The 23154-nt window shown below is 42.8% G+C and overlaps 1 protein-coding gene across 7 annotated transcripts in view; it reads right to left on the reverse strand.

The window, feature by feature from the left end:
- Nucleotides 1–534: 534 nt before the first annotated feature.
- LRRCC1 (leucine rich repeat and coiled-coil centrosomal protein 1) overlaps nt 535–23154 on the reverse strand; it is a 254094-nt gene continuing 231474 nt past the window's right edge. For all 7 annotated transcript variants that reach the window (XM_075826062.1, XM_075826061.1, XM_075826060.1 and 4 more), the window contains 10 exons: nt 21900–22104; nt 17028–17167; nt 14743–14944; nt 14098–14283; nt 13297–13471; nt 12440–12603; nt 11177–11385; nt 10937–11074; nt 10332–10467; nt 535–1236 (listed from right to left, as the gene is read on the reverse strand). In XM_075826062.1, the coding sequence (XP_075682177.1) occupies nt 1114–1236; nt 10332–10467; nt 10937–11074; nt 11177–11385; nt 12440–12603; nt 13297–13471; nt 14098–14283; nt 14743–14944; nt 17028–17167; nt 21900–22104 (1678 nt within the window). In that variant the 3' untranslated portion in view covers nt 535–1113. The remainder of the gene's footprint in view (nt 1237–10331; nt 10468–10936; nt 11075–11176; nt 11386–12439; nt 12604–13296; nt 13472–14097; nt 14284–14742; nt 14945–17027; nt 17168–21899; nt 22105–23154) is intronic.

The following is a 23154-nucleotide window of genomic DNA, read 5'->3' on the forward strand; positions in this document are numbered from 1 at the left end:
ATATATAAATGACTGCAGGCACTCACTCAGTTGTCAATTTATATATATATATATATATATAAAAAAAAAATTTAAAACATTTATAAGAGGAATAACAGAGGAACAGCACATTGCAGAGTTCTAAGAGAAGGTGCTTCAGGGCCGAACGACACTCTACAGTGGACATACCCTGTCTTCCCTGAGGCAGATGGAATCTTCCAGCAAGACAATGCAACATGTCACACGACTAGAAATGTCCGACAGTGGTTGGAAGAGCACGACCAAGACTTCCAAGTACTTCCCTGGCCCCCTAATTCGCAAGACTTGAACCCAATTGAGCATCTGTGGGACCACCTCGATAATCTTGTTTGCTCTATGGATCTCCCCCATGCACACTCCAGCAAATGTGGGATGCTCTGCAGTCAGCGAGGCACCAGATACCCAAGACGACCCACCAGCACCTTATTGATCACTCCCAGCCCGTCTAGCTGCTGTCCGTGCTGCACCCGGCGGTTACTCTAGATATTGGCTAATGGTCATAATTATGTGACTCGATTGTGTAAATATTATTTAATTCCTCAAAACGCAGTACCATAAAGTATGAATTTAAGTGGCTCAAAAGGTGGAGAATCATTTGACATGTTGGTAATCGAAAAAAATGGCTTTTTCCTCTGTACAAGTTACGTAGCCTCTATAAAACATACTCAGTGTATATAGTGTAACGGCCGTCACACAGACACATGTATTTCAATGGGGCCGTTTACACGAGCGTTGTTTCAATGGACCGTGTGAAGGGTCTCTTGAAAAATAGAACATGTCCTATTTTATACCGTTTTCATGGATCCAGCCCCCATAGACTCAAGTCCATGGGGATCCGTGAAACCGGGACCCGCACGGGGGGGTAACTCGGACGTGAAAAACGGCTGTTTTTCAAGTCTAAGTTTCCCCATGTTCGCCTGAATTTGTCAGAAAGGATTCCGCATCTGAATATATACATGGAAATATATGACAAACTAAAACGATCATTTAAATACACAGACACTAGTTAAATAAGAACTCTTCAATGAGTTGAATGCCACCAACACACCTATAAACAGATGTAATACTAAATTCGGTGCAATGTTCATTCTAGAGCTAAAAATCTTGTTGAATGTCACATAATGCACTGGTAAGCCGCTTAATCTTCTCTTCCATGGCTTTCTTACAGTTCGCAGTTTCTTGGAGGAGGTGGCGCATTTCTTCTTCCACTTGATAAACCTACAATAATAAGGTAGGGAAAACGTGAGCATAGCACAAACATTAAAATAAAGGCTGTAGGTCTATAGATTCTTTGTAAGGTAGTTATAGACACTAGATGGCGGTAAGGAGCAGGAAACATAGGAAAATTAACAGGTTCTGTAAATCTAAACAATGCTAGCAAATGGCCTGTTACTTAACCAGAGGCTTAGCTAGGGGACAGAGGGGTGAAACACATCTGAGTGGGCCCCCCACACAGGATAATTCCCCTATAGCTGCCCCACACAGTATAATGCCTCTATAGCTTCCCCAAACAGTATACTGCCCCTATAGCTGCCCCCATGGCTGCTCCACACAGTATAATGCCCCTATAGCGCCTCCCCACACAGAATAATGCCCCCATAGCTTCCCCAACACAGTACAATGCCCCCATTAGGTGCCCCCACACAGTACAATACCCCCATAGGTGCCCCCATCCAGTATAACGCCCCCATAGCTGTCCCAACACAGTATAATGCACCCATAGCTGCCGCCACACAGTATAAATGCCCCATAGCACAGAAAAAATAAAAAAATATTTACCCATCCCCATTCGCACGAAGTGGGAAGGCGATCAGTCTGCTCCTCCGCGCAGACAGGTGCGATGATGTCACGTCGCACCGTCAGTCTGCGTCAAACCGCTCACAGCTGGCATTACATAGTGAATGCTGGAGCTAGGAGTCGCCAGCTCCCTGCTCCAGCATTGGATTCAACTGTATCTGGGTTCTGAGGACGCGGATACAGTTGAAACCGGGACATGCTACAACAGGGGGACCGGCCCAGGGCCCCACCATCTAAGTGGGCCCGGGGCCACCTGCCACCCCTGCACTTAACCCTTTTATTGACTATTTTGAGCTTTATTGCTGCATTTGAAAAGCCATAACTTTTTTTATTGATTAAGTTTTACTACTTTATTTCGGTGGGTGATGCAAAAAAGAATTGCGGAATTTCTATTTTTTTTCCGTCATACATTTACACCGTTTTCCATGTGGTATAAATAACATAACTTTATTCTGTGGCTTGCTACGATTACGCTGATACTATATTACTATGTTTTTAATTGTTTTACTACTTTTGCACAATAAAACCTTTTTTGTTTTTAAAGTATTTATTTTTATTGCTACCATTTGTGCATACGTTTTGATCGCTTTTTTTTTTTTGCATTTTTAGGAAGCCATGATTTTGGCAATTTTGGCATTTTTTCTTATTTTATTTTTTACAGCGTACACCATGCAGTTTAAATATTGTACGTTTTATAGTTCAGGCTGTTACGGATGCGGTGATACCAATTATGTGTAGCTATTTTAATTTTTTTATAATAAAGAATTTAGTAATTTTTTATGTATTTATTAGTAACTTTATTAAACTATTTTTTAATCCCACTTGGAGACTTCACTAGTCGCTCATTTGATAGCTTTTATAATACACTGCAATACTTCTGTATTACAGGGTATTATGCCTGTCTGGCAGGGCCTTATATGCAAAAACTGATGGCAGACCTGGGGGCCTTTGTTAGTCTCCCAACTGCAATGAAGACCAACGGCACCCTGTAGTCACCATTTAGATGCCACGGTCGCTATTGACCGTGGCATCTGGAGTGTTAAACTGTCAGGATCGGAGGTAACTTAGATCCGTGGCCGTTATAGCAAGAGCCTGGCTTTCTTTAGACAGCCGAATATCCGCTCTATCCGGCATAGGACACCCGGCTTAGGACAAAGAGTGCTGAAAAGGCGGTGCAGTAGCATAAGTACCCTTAATAACCGCCATGAAAAGGTACAGTGTTCATTAAGGGGTTAATAAAGAATACTTGTTATGTGCAGCATGTTGAAAAATATGGGTCGCATATAAGTCATCTGATTGGCAAAAAAAAAAACAAGCAAGTCATGTAGAGTCAACAGAAAGAAGGGATTACAACAAGTACATTTCTTTAAATGATTATGGGTACGGTCAACTTGCCGGAGTTGCTGTTAACAGAATTTAGAGATATTATTTACAGTAGCCACATGGGCTTCTATGGGAGAGTTTTCTAGACATGCTTTGTGACCAGTGCAGAGATCATTGTGCAGTGACGGAGGGGATGTCCATCACCTATTGTCAATGGTGGATCCTGTGTGATCTACATACAGGTGTTACCTATCAGTGTAAGGGCCTGTTCACATCAGCATTGCCCTTCCGTTGAGGGGTTCCGTCTGAGTTTTTCATCGGCTTAACCCCTCAACGGAAAGGCAAACTGAAACCTAAGCGGTCTTCCGTTGTTTTGACGGAATCAATAGCACAGTCGACTGCGCTATTGATCCCGTCAAAGACGACGGAACCCTGTCACAACGGTGACAAACGGGGAACCTTTAGCAACGTTTCCGTCACCATTGAAGGGCAACGGTGATGTGAACACAGCCTAATCCTGCCTGTCATGATAATGAAAGGACTGCGGAGACGTGATCTCTACAGAACAGGAAGGGTCAGTTTGGTGTGGGCGCAGTGCTCAGGGCGAAATTAAAAAAATCACCAAAAATTCTTGTATGTTTAACATAAAAACTTGATTTAACCCCTTCCCGACATATGACATACAGTTACGTCATAGCCGGGAAGGGGAAGTATGGAGCGGGCTCACGCAGTGAGCTCGCTCCATACGATGCCGGTGTCAGCTGTATGTTACAGCCGACACTTCAGAGCAGCTAGCGGCATTTAAGCACGACAATGACCCGAAACATACAGCCAAGGCAACAAAGGAGTAGCTCAAAAAGAAGCACATTAAGGTCATGGAGTGGCCTAGCCAGTCTCCAGACCTTAACCCCATAGAAAACTTCTATCTAACATGTGTGCAAACCTCATCATCAACTACAAAAAACATCTGACTGCTGTTCTTGCCAACAAGGGTTTTGGCACCAAGTATTAAGTCTTGTTTGCCAAATGGATCAAATACTTATTTCTCTGTGCACAATGCAAATAAATATATATAATTTTGACTATGTGATTTTCTGTTTTTTTTTTTTTTTTTATATAATCTATCTCTCACTGGTAAAATTAACCTAGCCTAAAAATTCTAGACTGTTCATGTCTTTGACAGTGGGCAAACTTACAAAATCAGCAAGGGATCAAATACTTATTTCCTTCACTGTATATGTGTATAATATTTTAGTCACACACTGCATATGAGAAGGGGTAGGTGAGAGGTGGTTGATATTGTTCATGATGACTAAAAGGAATCTGTCGCCACATTTATGCTGCCCTACCTTAGGCCAGCACAGCATAAAGTATTGACAGACAACCGGATTTCAGGGGTCTGTCACTTGTCAATATGATGTAGTTTTCACAAAATTACTGCTGATTGACAGCTTTCTCCATATTACTGTGCATAGAGAAGAAAGCTGTCAATCAGTGGTGGTGGGTGGGATTGTCCCACATATAATGAATATGGAGAACTCCAGAATTAGCGCGTGCTCCAGGTGCGGCTCGCGCTGCATGTTAAACTGTGATTTTATGAAAACGACACCATATTGACAAGTGACACATCAATGAAATCAGGGTTTCCGGCACTACTCTATGCTTCCCTAGGATAGAGCAGCATAAACCCGGTGACAGATTCCATTTAAACTAGGTTAAATAGGGATAGAACTTTGAAAATAAAGGTAATTATATTTACGTAAATACTGTGCCGTTCCCACACCTCCAGAACCCTTAGGCTGGGTTCACACAGAGTTTTTTGCAGGCGGAAATTTCCCTCTGCCTGCACAACAATTTTCGCTGCGTTTTTCGCCTGCGGACATTGAGCACCGCGGGCATAAAAGTCAGCGAAATACACTTTCTCTGCCTCCCATTGATGTCAATGGGAGGTCAGAGGCGTAAACTCCCGAAGATAGGGCATGTCCCTTCTTTCTCCCGCGAGACGGTTTTACAGTTTGCTGGAAAATGACTCCTCCGCCTCCCATTGAAATCAATGGGAGGCATTTTCGGCCGTTTTTGACGAGTTTTGCGGCGCGGTTTCCGTGTCAAAAAAACTCAGTGTGAACATACCCTTACTTAGTACAGCGGTGACTGGCTGCCACAATAACGTGACATGAACACATCACGTCATTGTGTAAGCAAGGTAAACCGATATGACTGAGGACAGGCGGGTACCGGCGGTGCGGAAATGGCACAGAATTAAGCACATTACAATTTGATCTATTTTCAACCTAAAGTCCTATTAAACTAATTTTAATATCTCAGAAAACCCCTTTGACAACCTTCCCCAGTGGTCGCTGCTTACTATGCTTCCCGCTCACCATTCTGATCACTTCCCTCCCTTTAGAGGCTCAAACGGTAAACACCCAGGGGCCCTGACCAATCTGACTGTATGGGGCCCCGGAATGTCTGATGGCGGCCCTGGCTGCAGAGCAGGATGTAATATCAGAAAACAGGGGGTCATATTATTGCCTATAGTGTCAAGGACTTACATCGTACGGAGCACCTCGAGAACTTCCATTTGACAAACTGGAATGGAAGAATTAACGGCCCTGGAATGTTAATGACCCTAGTGCATCCTTTATGCTAATTATGAAAATTTGCCCCGGAGCTTCACTTTAAATGTTGTTTCTTATTTCACGGTTATGAACTTGTATTTTACCATGTGCCATGTTTGGGATAGAGGAGTGGCACATGTTCTTGTATTTATGGGGAGATTATGTAAGTAATGTAATTGGAGAAGTTCATAAATTTCCAAAGCTGACAAATATAACAACTTTCCTTTTTCACATAAAAAAAATGTAATTGCTACGATTGAATTTACACCAAAACAATTGAATTTTTCCATTTGACTTCAAAGGTTTTCCTTTGAACCACCAGAAAGATTTGCTCATAGCGGGAGGACAGAGTTACAATTAAGAATTCCAAAGTAAAAAAAAATATATGCCATATTTCTTGGCTACATTAAATAAATATCCAAATGCTACCCGGGCTCCCCAATCCAGACACCTCATTTACTTATATGGGATCATGGAAATATATAATAGATCGTGGTCTATATATTATGACAGAATATGTCTTGGTGTATGATTGCAGGCACGTCTGAGAGTAAAGCGCTATCAGACAGCTGTAATGGAAATCACATTTTGCTATCTAGGTTATGACCGCAATACCCGGACCTCCCTTGGTTCTACTGAACGGATTTTGATCCCTATAGAACCCCATGGTGATTTAAGTTCAATAAAACTGTGCAAGCTCTGGGTACAGCGGCCATAATGCAGATGCGAAAATCCACCCAGGTTGCAGCAGTCTAACATTAGTTTAAAGCAGCGCTGGTCAAACTGAGGTGGGGAAGCAGCTTTGAAAGAAGCAATCAATCTGCACAGGGCTTTCTCTGGCTGCAGCAATTTCAGGTTTGCAGCATAATTGATTCCTTGTGTTCTTATTTTGATGTTTTACTGTGTTCAGGAGGCACATGAGAAGTCATTTGAGCAATATTTGTAATTTTGTCATGTACTTCCACCACTGGTGGTGAGGCCCGGGCATTACTTTGTTCTGGCGGGTAAGGCCTCGGTAGAATAAGGTTGAGAGGCCCTAACTTCGAAAATGAAACCCTGATTGGTTTAGAAGGTCACTGCAACAGTTTTGATACATTTCATAAAATAAGAACACAATACAATAAACTAAAAAGAAAAACAACCAAGCGTACAAAACTGAAAGACCAAGAAATTGCAATACTAAAAGCAAGAGGCAGGGACATAGCAAGTGATCATCAAGCAACATCTGGTATCAAGCCACTTTTCTACCGTAGCTGCAGAGATTACGTTCTGTTAACCCACACAATACACCGATACATACAATTAGGTCCAGAATTATTTGGACAGTGACACAAGTTTTGACATTTTAGCTGTTTACCAAAACATATTGAATATACAGTTATATAATCAATATGGGCTTAAAGCGCAGACTATCAGCTTTAATTTGAGGATATTCACATCCTAATTTGAGGAAGGGTTTAGGAATTACAGCTCTTTAATATGTAGCTGCCTCTTTATCAAGATACCAAAGGCAATTAGACAATTATCTCAAAAGTTATTTAATGGGCTGCATGGGCTATTCCCTCGTTAATTCATCATCAATTAATCAGGTAAAAGGTCTGGAGTTGATTCCAGGTGTGGCATTTGCATTTGGAAGCTGTTGCTGTGAACCCACAACATGAGGTCAAAGGAGATCTCAATGCAAGTGAAACAGACCAACGTTAGGCTGAAAAAAATGAAGAAATCCATCAGAGAGGCAGCACAAATGTTAGGAGTGGCCAAATCAACAGTTTGGTACATTCTTGAAAAAAAAAAAAAGAGCTGGTGATCTCGTGAACTCCAAAAGGCCTGGACGTCCATGGAAGACAACAGTGGTGGATGATCGCAGAATCCTTTCCATGGTGAAGAAAAACCTTCACAGAATGATGGGAGGAAGAAAGTAAGGCGAAGGCTTGGAACGGCTCATGATCCAAAGCACACCACATCCTCTGTAAAACATGGTGGAGGCAGTGTGATGACATGGGCATGCATGGCTGCCAAAGGCACTGGGTCACTGTTTATTGATGATGTGACTGAAGACAGAAGCAGCCGGAATTCTGAGGTGTTCAGGGATTTACTTTCTGCTCAGATTCAACCAAATGCAGCAAGGTTGATTGGACGTTGCTTCACAGGACAGATGGACAATGACACAAAATACAGGGTGGGCCATTTATATGGATACACCTAAATAAAATGGGAATGGTTAGTGATATTAACTTCCTGTTTGTGGCACATTAGTATATGGGAGGGGGGAAACTTTTCAAGCTGGGTGTTGACCATGGTGGCCATTTTGAAGTCGGCCATTTGGTATCCAACTTTAGTTTTTTCAATGGGAAGAGGGTCATGTGACACATCAAACTTATGGAGAATTTCACAAGAAAAACAATGGTGTGCTTGGTTTTAACGTTACTTTATTCTTTATGGTAATGTTAATTTGCCCAATTACTTTTGAGCCCCTGAAATGAGGAGGCTGTGTAGAAAAATGGTTGCATATCCTAAACATTTCACAGGATATTTTTGTTCAACCGCTTGGATTAAAACTGAAAGTCTACACTTCAATTGCATCTCAGTTGTTTCATTTCAAATCAAATGTGGTGGCACGCAGAGCCCAAATCATGAAGATTGTGTCACTGTTCAAATAATTCTGGACCTAACTGTATACACAAGTGCACATATATAAGCAAACACACAGGAATGTAGTCACACATATGTACACCACAACCACCGATACACACACACGGGGACAGCTTTAATGGCAGCCTCGTTGTCACTCTTCCAGTGTGTATATTATATATATATATATATATATATATATATATATATACACATACACTGTGTGCACAACGATTAGGCAAGTGATTATTTTGACCAGATCATCATTTTTATGCATATTTTCCAACTCCAAGCCGTATAAACTTGACTGCTTATTGGATGAAGCAGATCAGGTGATGTGTATTTGTGTAATGAGGGATGGTGTGGCCTAAGAAAATCAAGACCCTACATCAAGGTGTGCAGAATTATTAGGCAGCTTCTTTTCCTCTGGCTAAATAGGCTGACTGAAAAGTCAAATTGTTAAAAGTCTTTCAGAGGGATGCAGCACTCTTGAAATCGCTACGATATTGAGCCGTGATCACAGAACCACCAAACGTCATGCAAAACAAAAGCCGTAGGCCAATCAGAAAGCAGCGTCTCCCGTTACCATAGTCGCCATATAGGAAAGCCAATCAAAGTGAAGTGAGTCACGTCGTCTAGACTAGAGCAGCTCATTACAACCGTGCTTTAATATATATTATAATTTAAAAAATTAGGCAGCACTCCAAGGTAAGCGTAGAAAAAAAAAAAAAAGAGCTACTTTATTAGTCCTCCACACACTAGAGACACTCTTAGGCTCAAGTGTGTGGAGCCGAAACATCACATCAGGGCTAATAAAGTAGCTCTCTTTTTTTTTTATTTACTTACCTTGGAGTGCTGCCTAATGTTTGACATTTTGTATGCAGAAGGGACGAAGGTCGGAGCCCTGGGGCGTGCACCCGCTTTTGTTAAATACCGGCGCTGCTAGACTGTGTAGATATATATATACACACATACACACACACACACACACACACACTCGAGTCACATTATTATGACCATCAGCTAATATCCAGAGTAACAGCATGTATCAGTGGACGTTATATGCAACAATGGATTTATACCCAAATCGGTTCAGAGTGGGCCCAGAGAATGCCATGAAATCATTCCCCAGACCAGAACGCTGCCGCCACCAGCTTGTGTTCTTCCAGTAATGGTTGAAGGGTGTTTGTTCTCTGATGTTTCTCACCTGACACGCCAACGTCCATCCGTTCGATGAAGCAGAAAACGTGACTCATCGGAGAAGGCAACCCTTTGCAAAACATCGGTGGTTGAATTCTGATACCTTCCGTGCAAATTGAAGCCTTTATTTCCGATGCACCTTAGTTAGCATAGAAGCAGTGACCATCCGTCTGCTTCGGAGCCCCATACGTAGTAGGTTCGCTGAACTGTTGTTTTAGACACACGTCTGGTAGCCCCCTGGATGATTTTCACTGTGGGTTGCTCCACTGTAGCGCGTCGTTCGCCCCTCGCGGACCTTCACCTCTCACATCAATGGCACGTGGTGCTCGGTAGTTTAAAAGTCGGTTATTCCCAATACTGCCATTTGTCCACTCACGATACACTGTCACCACAGCAACACGCGAACAGTTTACAAATAGCCAAAAATCATCCCTTTTTGCAACTGTGATAAAACGCCACTTTTACCTATGGCAACAATGGGTGATATGTGTTCAGACAGCCTATTGCACACCTTATATACCCACCAAGCCAGCCCACGACACATCACCTCCTCTATGGGCTAAGCATTGCCGATATCGAAAGTTGTCACAATAATGTCACTCGACTGTGTGGAGATATATATATTAGTTCAGTTTGATTCACCTTCTGCTGATTGTTTCCATTTTTAACTAATAACCTTAGTTCCTTGGTGTCCCAAAAGTCATTTGCACTGCTCACATTGACTGGACAGAGATTTACACTTACCTTTTCATTGGCTGCATTGATTTCCTTTTGCTTCTCACTTGCCACTTTAACAACCTCCGCCTGGTGAGCAGCGAGAATGGACTCTAATTGTCTCCGAAATGCGTCATCCACGGAATGTAGCTTTTCCATCACAGCCCTATGCACATAGAAATAAGTGGTGAAAGGCGAATCGAGTGCATGCGACCTCCAAGCACCTGCAAATTATTTGTGAGACTATTCAATAGGAAATGTTTGACTAGTCAAAGTGAGAGAATGTCTTACTCTTTGGAGATTGTGATCAATATTTTTTTCCTGTACATTTGGACAGATCGAAAATGCACTACTCTTGGGGTCTATATAAATCCTGTGGCATTGAATTAAAGAAAAACATAAATATTCGAGCTCAAAACAAATTACCCAATTGTCTAATAATCATACAATACCGGATATCTTTCTGGCACCCTGTGCCGCCATTTTGTTGTAGCCCTCTTTTGGAGTATGAATGATATGTATACATGATAGGCAGTCATTAAACATCAAAAAAGGGTTACTAACCATTTAGATAAATTGGTGGGTTTCACCGACTCTGTACAAAGTTTCTTTTACCCAAATAGCTTTCTACTTACTTATGATTTTGAAGGCTTTTGTCTCTCTCTTCAATCAGCTTCTTTTCCTTGGCATCAAAATGCTCTTTCATCTGCCTGACTTGTGTTTCGAGCCGGCTTAGTAATTCTGCTTTATCCTGCCACTTCTTATTCATTGCACTATGAATAGAAAGAGCAAAAGCCTGAAATGAGCCCACATTCCACATCAAACAGCACAAGCTCCATTGAGTAAAACCTCTGCTCCGGCGGCTGCTTAATCACCTGTAAGCTTTCTTCACATCCAGCAGCTCGGCCTCCTTTTCTTCCAGCTGAAGTTTGATTTCCCCCTTCCTCTCCATCTGCCTTTCCAGCTTCTCTTTCAGCTCCTGCAATTGTGCTGCTCTTTCATCGTTTTGCTCTCTAAATGTCTTCTCCATCTCCAAATTTTCTCCACGTAGTTTTCGGATGCGTTCATCCCTTTCCTGCAATCCCTGACCAGACAAAGCGAAGAGCATGTACCATTCCATGTTAAGCCTAAAAATATAGAATTTGCTTCTCCAAGCGTGGACTGGTCAGGATAAATTACCAGTGATTATTATGTATACCTGCAACATCTTAGACAAAGACTACGGGCACTTTTACACGGGCCAATTATCGGGCACACGATTGTTCATAGAACGCTAGTTGCCGATAATTGCCCTGTGTAAACAGGGCAGCGATCAGTATACGAACGCTCGTTCATCTGCTGATCGTATCGCTTTAAAAATGAAAAATATTATCGTTGTCGGCAGCACATCTCCCTGCGTCACTATTGTCTCCCTTATAATGGGGTATGTATAAGGAGGAGACAGACTGAGCAAGCAATCCTTCAAAATTTGGGTACCCACCGTTTCACAAATATTTAAAGAATTCAGTAGTATGTATAAGTTTGAGTAATTCTCCACTAGGGACCCAATCCATATACGGCTTCTATTCTACTTAACAGGAGCCATATACATGGATTCTGTTATATAATCTGCAGCAGAAACTCTGATTTCTCACCGGATTGGCCCCACTGTAATTTAATGGAGCTTTTCAGTCTGTGGCAATAACGAACATGCTGTGGATATTAAGATGTGCAGCGCATCCCTTATTGCGAGCAGATATTTTTCCGCATCATGTGAACGAGGTATGAAATACTCCATTAACAAGCATTGTGGGTGGAATGTTAGCCTATTCGGTCAGGATTTAGGCCGGAATCCACACGTAAATCCTGAACGTGTGACATCTACTGCTTTGTATGGTTGGGTAGAGCACTCAGTGTACAGGAGCACTCCTGCTCCATCACTATTCTGGGGAAGGCAGTTGCACCCTGTGAAGTTGTCTTCCCCTGTGGCTAGGGTTGCATATCAGGCTCAGGAGTCTCCTGCGGCCCCCACCCACTGGACAAATGGGTACTAAAAAAATTACAAACCACAAAACATAAGCCACATAAATGAAATTCAACAAATGGCGTCCAATGAACGGTCAATGGTAGAGCGCAAAGGGCGAGTCCCAAACACTCACTTCTTTCAGTTTCCGGATGGTTTCAGTTTGATCGTCCACCATTTTACTTTTGATTCTCAGCGCATCGTTGTCTCGTTCATTTTGCTTTTTCAATGTCTCCATCTCTGTGGAAAGGACTTCAATTTTTGCTTCAAGCCTTCCCCTGTCCTGGGCCAGTGCAACACCTACAAAACATTTTATTATTTTTAAGGAATTGTTTTTTTAAATGAGCAAATGTAGAGACGGTAATATTCAGATCTACAATAATAATTAATACAATGCAGATTTCATTTTTAGGGGCCAGAATCCCCCAGGGCTGCTAAATGTGAACTTTTACACATTTGAGTGAGCCCACATGACCACTGTCCCCTGATAGGGGATATGGATGTCATAGATGGGGGTCCCCTGCCCCAGACCTCCTTTTAGGAGCCAGAGCAGAGGCTCAAAATGATTGGTGGACTCGAAATGTATGGACAGATGCAAGTTCCCCAAGTGACAACGGCTGTTTCCGGATAGCCGTGCCAGCTTCTATTTAAAAAGGGTTTGTCTTTGTGAGAAAACCCATTTAAAACATTTAAAGGATCATCCCCACCTTAGCTAGGATATGCGATCACTTTCTGATTGTGGGGCTCAAATCTCTGGGACCCCCATCAATCCTGAGAATTCGGTTTCTGCAGCGATGGTTTAGCGCGGTGTCCCCATTAAAGATTTCCCTGCAGCACAACTCCATTCATGGTTAAATGGGGCCATGCTGCAGTTTCTGCATAGAAAGTGAACTTATGTCCGAGCAATCTGCCATCACTTTATGAGATGGGAATAATCCTTTCCGGACAAAGCAAAGTTCTTTCAAACTGAATAGAAGGACTCAATGGTTTCACCTTGCTGAGTTAGCTCTTGTCCCCAGATTTTCCTTTCAGCTTTTAAACCATCGATCAGTGACTCTTGGGCTGTGAGCTGTGAAAGAAGTTTGGATTTCTCTTGCTTTAGCAGCTCAATCTGAACGGTTTTTCGTTTTTCTTCTTCCGCCACCGTTTCTAGGTTGCGCATTTTGCTCTAGAATTGTAGTAACATTAGTGTTAACAACCGTTCAATTCTTAAGACAACAACATTAACAAATTTACAAGCGCTATTTAAATAAAGTTACATTTGAACCAAGGGCAGCCTATCTATGATGGGCCAGAATGATAACCGGATCTGTATAGAATATATCGATTATGAAAAATGGACTGTAATGTGTGATAACCAACAGCGTTACCAATAGGCTATCCACTGGATCGTATGTTTCTAATATGTAAGGTGCGTGCCCCTGCATCCATTCAAGTTTGGTATCCTGAAAAAAATGATCAGTGGAACGATCTGCTGATAGGAACGGGTTACTGCTTAGTGGATTGGACATATTGTGCAGTGACATCATGGTGAATTCTGGTACGGACATGAGCTGCTTCCCCATTGGTGAGGCCTGGGGGTTACTAGGTAAAAGGTGAGGGGGAAAGTGTATGGATCGTCTCCCTGATCAAAATTCCCCATCGGTCCTTCTGTGATAGAGAATTCTGAGAATCGGCGGTGACCAATCTCCCGCCTTGCAGAAGAGACCGTGATCTGAAATACTTTGGAGGTAAAGACATATTCTGCTCCACAAGTCCCCCTTTACATTACAGATAATATTAGTAAAAACTTACTTTCAGAGTACTTATGGTCTCTTGCTTTGCTTTGGTAATGTCGGTTATTCTGGTCTTCTGTTCTTTTACCATGGTGGTGAGCTCCTGTATTAAACTCGCTGATTGCTTCCCTTTGTGGCGGCTGTGAGAGAGCGCTTCTTTATGTTCTGCGAGCTCTGCCATGACAGTATCAAAGCCATCTTTAACCTATGAAATTGACAACATGTATGACAACGGACCTAGAAATGCTGTGATCGAGGTAAACAACCAATTAGAAATGTGCTTACTTGTTCTAGAAGAGGAGATAGCATCCATAATGTTATAAAGGAGCTTAATTTCTTAAAAAAATATTTGGCATTCATTTTTTTTAGTGTAACCAATATTATGATATATTCCCTCGTCAACGCTCAGATAAACGATCTCCTACGTTTTTAGTCCCTTTGTTATATTCTTCATAAACTTTGACTGTGAACGAGTCTAAAGGCTAGAGAGTCGAAGTGAAGGCTCTGACCAATCGGATTCAGTGTACTGTGCGAGACCCCATGTGATCTGCTTATATGGGGATTATCCAAAGCGGACAACCCTTTCAAAGGGCTTTGATTTGGGCATCAACAAAGAAAATGTTAACTTCCCATTTGGATATCGACACATTTGTCATAGTAGTACCTCTTTAAATCTTCCTGATTCAATAATGAGAGCGGCACGAAATTCATCTTCTAGATCGGTATATTGTTGCGACAGCGCATTTATTTTATCTTGAAACTCCTTTATCTGCTGATTATGGAGACGTTCAGCTTTGGACACATCCTTAGCCACAGTTTCTTGGAACTCAGGCCCATTTAATGACACTCTTGTGTCAAGCTCCTTTCTAGAAATGAAGAATACACACTGTGATGTCACATTTGTGTACCCAGTAATGGACAATGTATGCAAGGAATCATGCTTTCTTAAAATGTCAACAGATGTGAATGCATTGGAGATGCGAGACGCCATGTCCACCAATGGCGTACAAACTATAGTAGCGGGACACACGCAATCTAATTGTATATGACGGCCTTTAAGTTAAATAGTAGCCGCTTAAATTCCTATGCAGTTAGCTTCCCCTAGTGGTGGCTGCATGCAGCCAGAATAATATAGTTTATCAAGTCAGAAAAACCGAGATTCCTTATAATAAAATTAATTTGCACAGTAATTTTTACCTAGACGGAATAGTGTACATGAACTTTAATAAAAGCATGCACTTGTGGCGACATACTATGTGGGAACCATCATGAGTTTTGCTTTGTCGCTCTAGGATTTTTGTATACACCCCTGAGGTCGCACATATGAGAGAGAGAAAAAAAAAAAAAGGAGAGAGAGAGAAAAGGAGAGAGAGAGAGAGAGAAAAGGAGAGAGAGAGAGAAAAGGAGAGAGAGAGAGAGAGAGAAGGAGAGAGAGAGAGAGAGAGAGAGAGAGAAAAAGGAGAGAGAGAGAGAAAAGGAGAGAGAGAGAGAGAGAGAGAGAGAGAAAAAGGAGAGAGAGAGAGAGAGAGAGAAAGAGAGAGAGAGAGAGAGAAAAGGAGAGAGAGAGAGAGAGAGAGAGAGAAAAGGAGAGAGAGAGAGAGAGAGAGAGAAAAGGAGAGAGAGAGAGAGAGAGAGAGAGAGAGAGAGAGAGAAAAGGAGAGAGAGAGAGAGAGAGAGAGAGAGAGAGAGAGAGAGAGAAAGGAGAGAGAGAGAGAGAAAAGGAGAGAGAGAGAGAGAAAAAGGAGAGAGAGAGAGAGAAAAAAAGGAGAGAGAGAAAAGGAGAGAGAGAGAAAAGGAGAGAGAGAGAGAGAGAGAGAGAGAAAAAGGAGAGAGAGAGAGAGAGAGAGAGAAAAGGAGAGAGAGAGAGAAAAAGGAGAGAGAGAGAGAGAGAGAGAGAAAAGGAGAGAGAGAGAGAGAGAGAAGGAGAGAGAGAGAGAGAGAGAGAGAGAGAGAGAAAAAGGAGAGAGAGAGAGAGAAAAGGAGAGAGAGAGAGAGAGAGAGAGAGAGAAAAGGAGAGAGAGAGAGAGAGAAGGAGAGAGAGAGAGAGAGAGAGAAAAAGGAGAGAGAGAGAGAGAGAGAGAGAGAGAGAAAAGGAGAGAGAGAGAGAGAAAAGGAGAGAGAGAGAGAGAGAGAGAGAGAGAGAAAAGGAGAGAGAGAAAAGGAGAGAGAGAGAGAGAAAAGGAGAGAAAAGGAGAGAGAGAGAGAAAAAAGGAGAGAGAGAGAGAGAGAGAGAGAGAGAGAGAGAGAGAGAGAGAAAAAAGGAGAGAGAGAGAGAAAAAAGGAGAGAGAGAGAGAGAGAGAGAGAGAGAGAGAGAGAGAGAGAGAAAAAAGGAGAGAGAGAGAGAGAGAAAGAAAAAGGAGAGAGAGAGAGAGAGAGAGAGAGAAAAAGGAGAGAGAGAGAGAGAAAGGAGAGAGAGAGAGAGAGAGAGAGAGAAAAAGGAGAGAGAGAGAGAGAGAAAAAAAGGAGAGAGAGAGAGAAAAAAAAGGAGAGAGAGAGGGAGAGAAAAAAAAGGGGAGAGAGAGAGTGAGAAAAAGGAGAGAGAGAGAGAGAGTGAGAAAAAGGAGAGAGAGAGAGAGAACAAAAGAGAGGAAAAAAGGAGAGGAAGAGGAAAAAAGGAGAGGAGAAAAAAAGAGAAAAAAAGGAGAGAAAACAAAAAAGAGATAAGAAGCGACTGTGTTACTTTTTGTACCAATACGTACATTAAGTTCTCAAAATAAAGACAATTGGGAAGTCACTATTGCTAAGGGGTGATGGAAATCAATTTATTTTACACATCTGCCACAATTATTTTCTCTTCGAAATGAATTCTGCAGGACAAAATCCAGCAAGTGGTTCAAGACTTCTGGCAGCTCACGCTACTTTTCAACATGATCATCACGGCAAGAGCTGAAATTTACAAAACCTGGCGTTGTAAGCATAGTTATAATACTGTTGACAGTCACAGGTACCTGTGTGCTTGTTCCCTTGAAGTAAGCAGTTCATGGAGCTGCTGGACTTTATCTTTGTGCTGACGTACAGATGCCCGAAGCAACTCATTTTCTCTTTTTGAGGCGGACACTTTACGATCAGCTTCCTGCATGTGTTTCATCTGTGCTCAAAAGAAAATGTATAACTTTAAATTATAGAAAGATTTAAAAAAAATTTAAGTCTTCCATGCTAGGATTTGATTGCTTAAATGGACACTAACTTTTCAAACAACCTATGCTGATCTGATAGTGTACCTGATATAGAACAAGTTTGTAATTTACTCACTGTTCAAATTAGTTTGTTTTTTTTATCCATGCAAATTTTGTGTGAAGTTACTTCCACTACGTGTCTCCCTTCCTGTAATCTGCTGTCCACCCCCCTGTTGTCAAGCAAAATCCATTCCTAGTTACAGAGCAGAAAAGACAGACTACAGGAAGTGGAGGTGTGCCTCTTTACTGCCTGCCAATAAAAGTCTATGGAGAGGGGAGCAGGTAGAGAAAGACACAAACATGATTGACCATACAAATCAATGGAGAGAGAATGGGGGAGCAGGAGTAGGAAGCAGAGAGAGAAAATTTGACACAGACACGCTGCCCATACAAGTCAATGGAGAGAGAAGGGGGAAGCAGGTGGAAGGAGCAGAGAGAAAGAGACACGGACACGCTGCTCCATACAAGTCCATTGAGAGGTGAGGGGGCGCAGGAGCGAGGAGACACACAATATTTACAATATATATTTACTACCTATACAGGTTCAATAAGAGTAGTTACGTTTGTACTTGTTGGGACAGGGGACATTGCACCTAACACAACATCGGAACAGAAAGCATCATCAGAATCTCACGGTAGTGAAGCATCATACTGCACTTTCAGCCTTTGATTTCATGTGATCATATCTCAATAGTTATTTATGTGTCCATCATCTATGCATGATGCAGCAATGACAATTCATGGAAACATAGTAATTTCAATGCAATTAACAAATGACTAAAAAATACATATTAAAAAAAAAACAAAAAAAAAAACTCATCGATTTCAGATGATGTTCTTATGTGTATGGAGGTTTCCGAACACTCCTTCAACGGAAAATGTCAGGAGAAATAGAGATTTGGCATGCTGGATTTCAGAACTCTGATCATTTGCGCCCAAGCGAGATACGCCGCTGCCGACTTATTGCCCTCGCCCGTCAAGCCCGAGTGTTTATGTGGGAGTTGAGAGAAATAACGGTCAGTCAGATATTTAATGTGTATGGCCACCTCTAGGATGCATTTACAAAATGTATAAATTAATATGATGGAGAAGTCGATGTATCCTATTTATTTCCATGGGAGTGCAACAAACTTCAATCTAGCAAGACCTATCACAGGCTCTAACTAGAGAAGCCACTCTGACACAGTCCGCTCACTGGATAGCGTTAGAGCGGCTAAGGAGAATCCTCCTTTCACACTGTGTGCACAGAAAATCCCAGTTGTCTATGTAGTGCCTAATTCACATTTCAGACACATTTTTCCAAATGTGATAGTAGGACAACAGCAGCAGGATTCCTAGGGCACCGCCAATTAAGGTATATATTTAATTTAACATGAGATGAGATCTGACCGGTCCATTTTAAGACCATTGAGATTCAATGTTGTTTTAGGCCCTATTCACACGACAGGGATTCCCTGCCGTGTGACGGACGTTTTTTGAACGGCCGTCACACGGCCGCATTAGGAACAATAGACCCTAAATGGGGCTATTCAGACGGCTGATTTTTTGAGGCCCCGATAAAGCAGGCCGTCAAAAAATGGGGCATGCCCTATTTTCGGCCATTCTCCCGGCCGCATGGCTCCCATAGAAGTCTATGGGGCCGTGTAAAGCATGGCTGTCACTTGGATGTGATCCGAGTGACGGTCGAGCTTTTTGCCGCTCGTTCGCTCTCTTCTGCTCCTCACAGTGCGAAGTGCATGTGAGGAAGAGGAGGGGGTATTTTTTTGCTCCCTGTAGGAGCGGAATCCCCAATCACAGTGTTGCCGAAGCTGTGGCCGGGGATTCCGCTGCAGGAGAAGTCCATAACTTCACTGTCTATTAATGGACAGTGACAGCAGGAACTTCTCCTGGCGCGGTCCCCTACTCCTGAAACTGAACCCCCGGCGCTGTGGCCGGTGTTTCCGCTCACGAAGTCCCTGACTTCACTGTCCATATATGGACACAGTGACGTCAGGGACTTCTGAAGCGGAATCTCCGTCGATGTGGCCGGTGATTACGATCCAGTAGAAGTCCCTGACTTCACTCTCCATATATGGACATTGAAGTCAGGGACTTCTCCCGGAACGGTCCCCTACAGTGGCGCTATCTACAGGAGGGTAAGGGGCTGCTATCTATGGGGGGGGGGGGGTGCTATGTAAATGGGTGAGGTAGAACGACCTACAAGGGGCTGTGTGGCATTACCTGCGGGGGGGTCTGTGTGGCATTACCAACGGGGGGGGGGGGGGGCTGTGTGGCATTACCAACGGGGGGGGGGGCTGTGTGGCATTACCTACGGGGGGGGCTGTGTGGCACTACCTACAGGGGGGGCTGTGTGGCACTACCTACAGGGGGGGGCTGTGTGGCACTACCTACAGGGGGGGGCTGTGTGGCACTACCTACAGGGGGGGGCTGTGTGGCACTACCTACAGGGGGGGGCTGTGTGGCACTACCTACAGGGGGGGGGCTGTGTGGCACTACCTACAGGGGGGGGCTGTGTGGCACTACCTACAGGGGGGGGCTGTGTGGCACTACCTACAGGGGGGGGGGCTGTGTGGCACTACCTACAGGGGGGGGCTGTGTGGCACTACCTACAGGGGGGGGGCTGTGTGGCACTACCTACAGGGGGGGGCTGTGTGGCACTACCTACAGGGGGGGGCTGTGTGGCACTACCTACAGGGGGGGGCTGTGTGGCACTACCTACAGGGGGGGCTGTGTGGCACTACCTACAGGGGGGGCTGTGTGGCACTACCTACAGGGGGGGCTGTGTGGCACTACCTACAGGGGGGGCTGTGGCAGTATCTACAGAGGGCAGTGTGTAGCATTATCTAGGGGGAAGTGTGTGGCAAAAAATGTACAAATGAAATTCATCCGTTTTTAAAACTGACCGGGAAAAAAATGGATGCAATACGTGTCAAAATCAGCCGTTAAAAATGGAAACACGGCCCGGAACGGATGCAAAACGGCAGAGAAAAACTGACCGAAACGGACGTTTTTATCGGCCGACACTCGGACCCTGTCGTGTGAATAGAGCCTGACAATAAAACATTAAAAAGTCAAAAGGGGGTAAATACCTTTTAGGCACTGTGTATACAACATATTGTTTAAAGGAAGAAAAGAAACGGTCTTAAAAATAAAAAGTTGGTAAGACCATTTAGCAGGATTACACGGAGGGTTTATATTCCCAGCAGTGGAGTATAAACTACGTAGTGTTTTTGAAGGACTATAGCGGCCATCAATGGGCTGTTGACTGTAGAGGTCCTTTTATAACTACAAATTTTATCCATAACAACGAGCGCCGATCAATGAGCCACCCTGCTGATTGGCGCTCGTTTATTCCTTACACAAGGAGCTAAGTGTGGGGACGAGAGATGCATTACTATCATGTCAGCAGTACATCTCCCGGTTTACACAGGGAAATGTGCTGTTGACAACGATAATATATTCTGCTGCATAAACTATATGATCAGCTGATGATGGAGTGTTTGCTTGTTCATTGGCTGATCGTTGCCCTGTTTACACAGGGCAATGATCGGTAACGAGCGTTCATAAGAACGCTCTTTTGCCCGATCATTGGCCAGTGTAAAAGGACCTTAAAGAGGCTCTGTCACCACATTATAAGTGCCCTATCTTGTACATGATGTGATCGGCGCTGTAATGTAGATTACAGCAGTGTTTTTTATTTAGAAAAACGATAATTTTTGACGGAGTTATGACCTATTTTAGCTTTATGCTAATGAGTTTCTTAATAAACAACTGGGCGTGTTTTACTTTTTGGCCAAGTGGGCTTTGTACAGAGGAGTGTATGACGCTGACCAATCAGCGTCATACACTTCTCGCCATTCATTTACACTACACATAGCGATATAGCTATATCACTATCTGCAGCCTCATACACACACTTTAACGTTAATGCAGTGTCCTGACAATGAATATACATTACCTCCAGCCAGGACGTGATATCTATTCACAATTCGCTAATACAATCCCAAAACTACAGCACAGCACGCGTAATCTCGCGAGATTACGCTGTAAACGGTCATTTCAAACGAGATTACGCTTGCTGTGCTGTAGTGTCAGGATTGTGTTAGCAAAGTGCCAGAATTCTGAATAGACATCACGTCCTGACTGGAGGTACTGTATATTCATTGTCCGGACACTGCAGTAACCTTATAGTGTGTTTATGTGGCTGCACATAGCGATGCAGCTATATCGCTATGTGCTGTGTAAATGAATGGGGAGAAGTGTATGACGCTGATTGGTCACTGATTGGTCAGCGTCATACACTTCTCTGTACAACGCCCACTTGGTCATATAGTAAAACACGCCCAGTTGTCCATTGAGAAACTCATTAGCATAAAGCGAATATAGGTCGTAACTCCGTCAAAAATTATCGTTTTTCTAAATAAAAAAACACTGCTGTAATCTACATTACAGCGCCGATCATATTATGTACAATATAGGCCACTTATAATGTGGTGACAGAGCCTCTTGAAAGGCTGCAATGCATAAGAAAAAAACTACCTTATAATAAAGCCATTTAAAACCTATGTACTTTCAGTAGTCCCTGGTTAAAGGTTCTTAAAAAAGGAAGCCTCTAGTGTTCTGCTAATACAGGACATTCTTTACCTCCAATGCTTCTTGCTGGATTCTTTGAGTCTCAAGCTTGGACACGGCATCTTCCAACTTTTTAAGGGTTCTTTGGTAGTCGTCTTCCCTACTAGCAAATTGCTTGATTTCGTTTGCCAGCCTTTCATTTTCCGCTCTTAATTGGTGAACGAGTGCTTGCAGTGTCGTTTTGGCATTTTTCTCCTTTAAAAGTAATTCTTTAATCCTGAAGGGGAAAAAAAGCAAAAAAAAAAAAAAAAAGCATTATCAGAATAAAAAAAGGTCCAATTATCTTCTCAGCTTGCAGCGTTACAAAGACACTGTAATTCAACTTTACATTTTCCCTTAAGATTTCTGTAATGGTTACATGAAGAGCTCTGTGGAGCAGGGCATTCAGAAAAGATGATGAAACACCGACATTATTCTCTGTTATGTTACATAAGATCTTACCACTTTGTTTATTTAAATAAAAATATATTTTGTGTTCTTATTATAATGTAGATTTAGGCAGTAAGCAAGTACTGTGTGAAATTGAAAATCGGAGGTCCAACAAGGTCAAGCGACACAGGAACCTACGTCTGACAGCGGAACGTCAAAATAAAGTTTCACGTTTTATCGATGTTGTTGTGTGGACAAAAAGAAAAATCAAATAAAAAAATAAAAAAAGAGTTAACACATAAATCTTGGTACAACGGAGGCTAAATTGCCTTTAATTTCACTGAAAATAAATGTTTGATCTTGTTCTTCTGGAAGAAATGTGCAGAAAAAGAACATTTATGTAATTCACAAAGACCACAGGCCTCCTTTATGGAAAGTGCAGACTAAAAAATGGAGGTGATTTCCGCAGCAATAATCAGATTTTTGCTTGCAATTTTCTAGGGCAGCTTTGAGAGTAAAAGCAGTGACCTTGTTCCTGTAAGTAAATGCCCCAATTTTTGTCTGAACTCGTTTTTACAAATGTGGCTCTAGATGTCTTGTGCCAGGTCTAGGATGCTCATCTAAACCAATCAGGCGTGGGGTTGTTTGCACCAATATCAAAGGTACATACTAAAAACAAGAACCGTATTGGACAGCTGGACACCTAGATAAGGCCGGATATAGTAACACTATACACACTGATAATGATCTGTACGCATCTTCCCGGTCACTGTCTGGGAATGGGGCTGTACTCCATCACTTCCTGTAATAATCCATGACATTTGTCAATTAACTCCTATTCATTGCAGCTGCCATAAAGCGCACACACACTGCTGTACTGGGAGGAAGCATGTGTCTT

The sequence above is a fragment of the Rhinoderma darwinii genome, chromosome 5 (genome assembly GCF_050947455.1).
Source record: "Rhinoderma darwinii isolate aRhiDar2 chromosome 5, aRhiDar2.hap1, whole genome shotgun sequence".
Taxonomy (NCBI): Eukaryota; Metazoa; Chordata; class Amphibia; order Anura; family Rhinodermatidae; genus Rhinoderma; species Rhinoderma darwinii.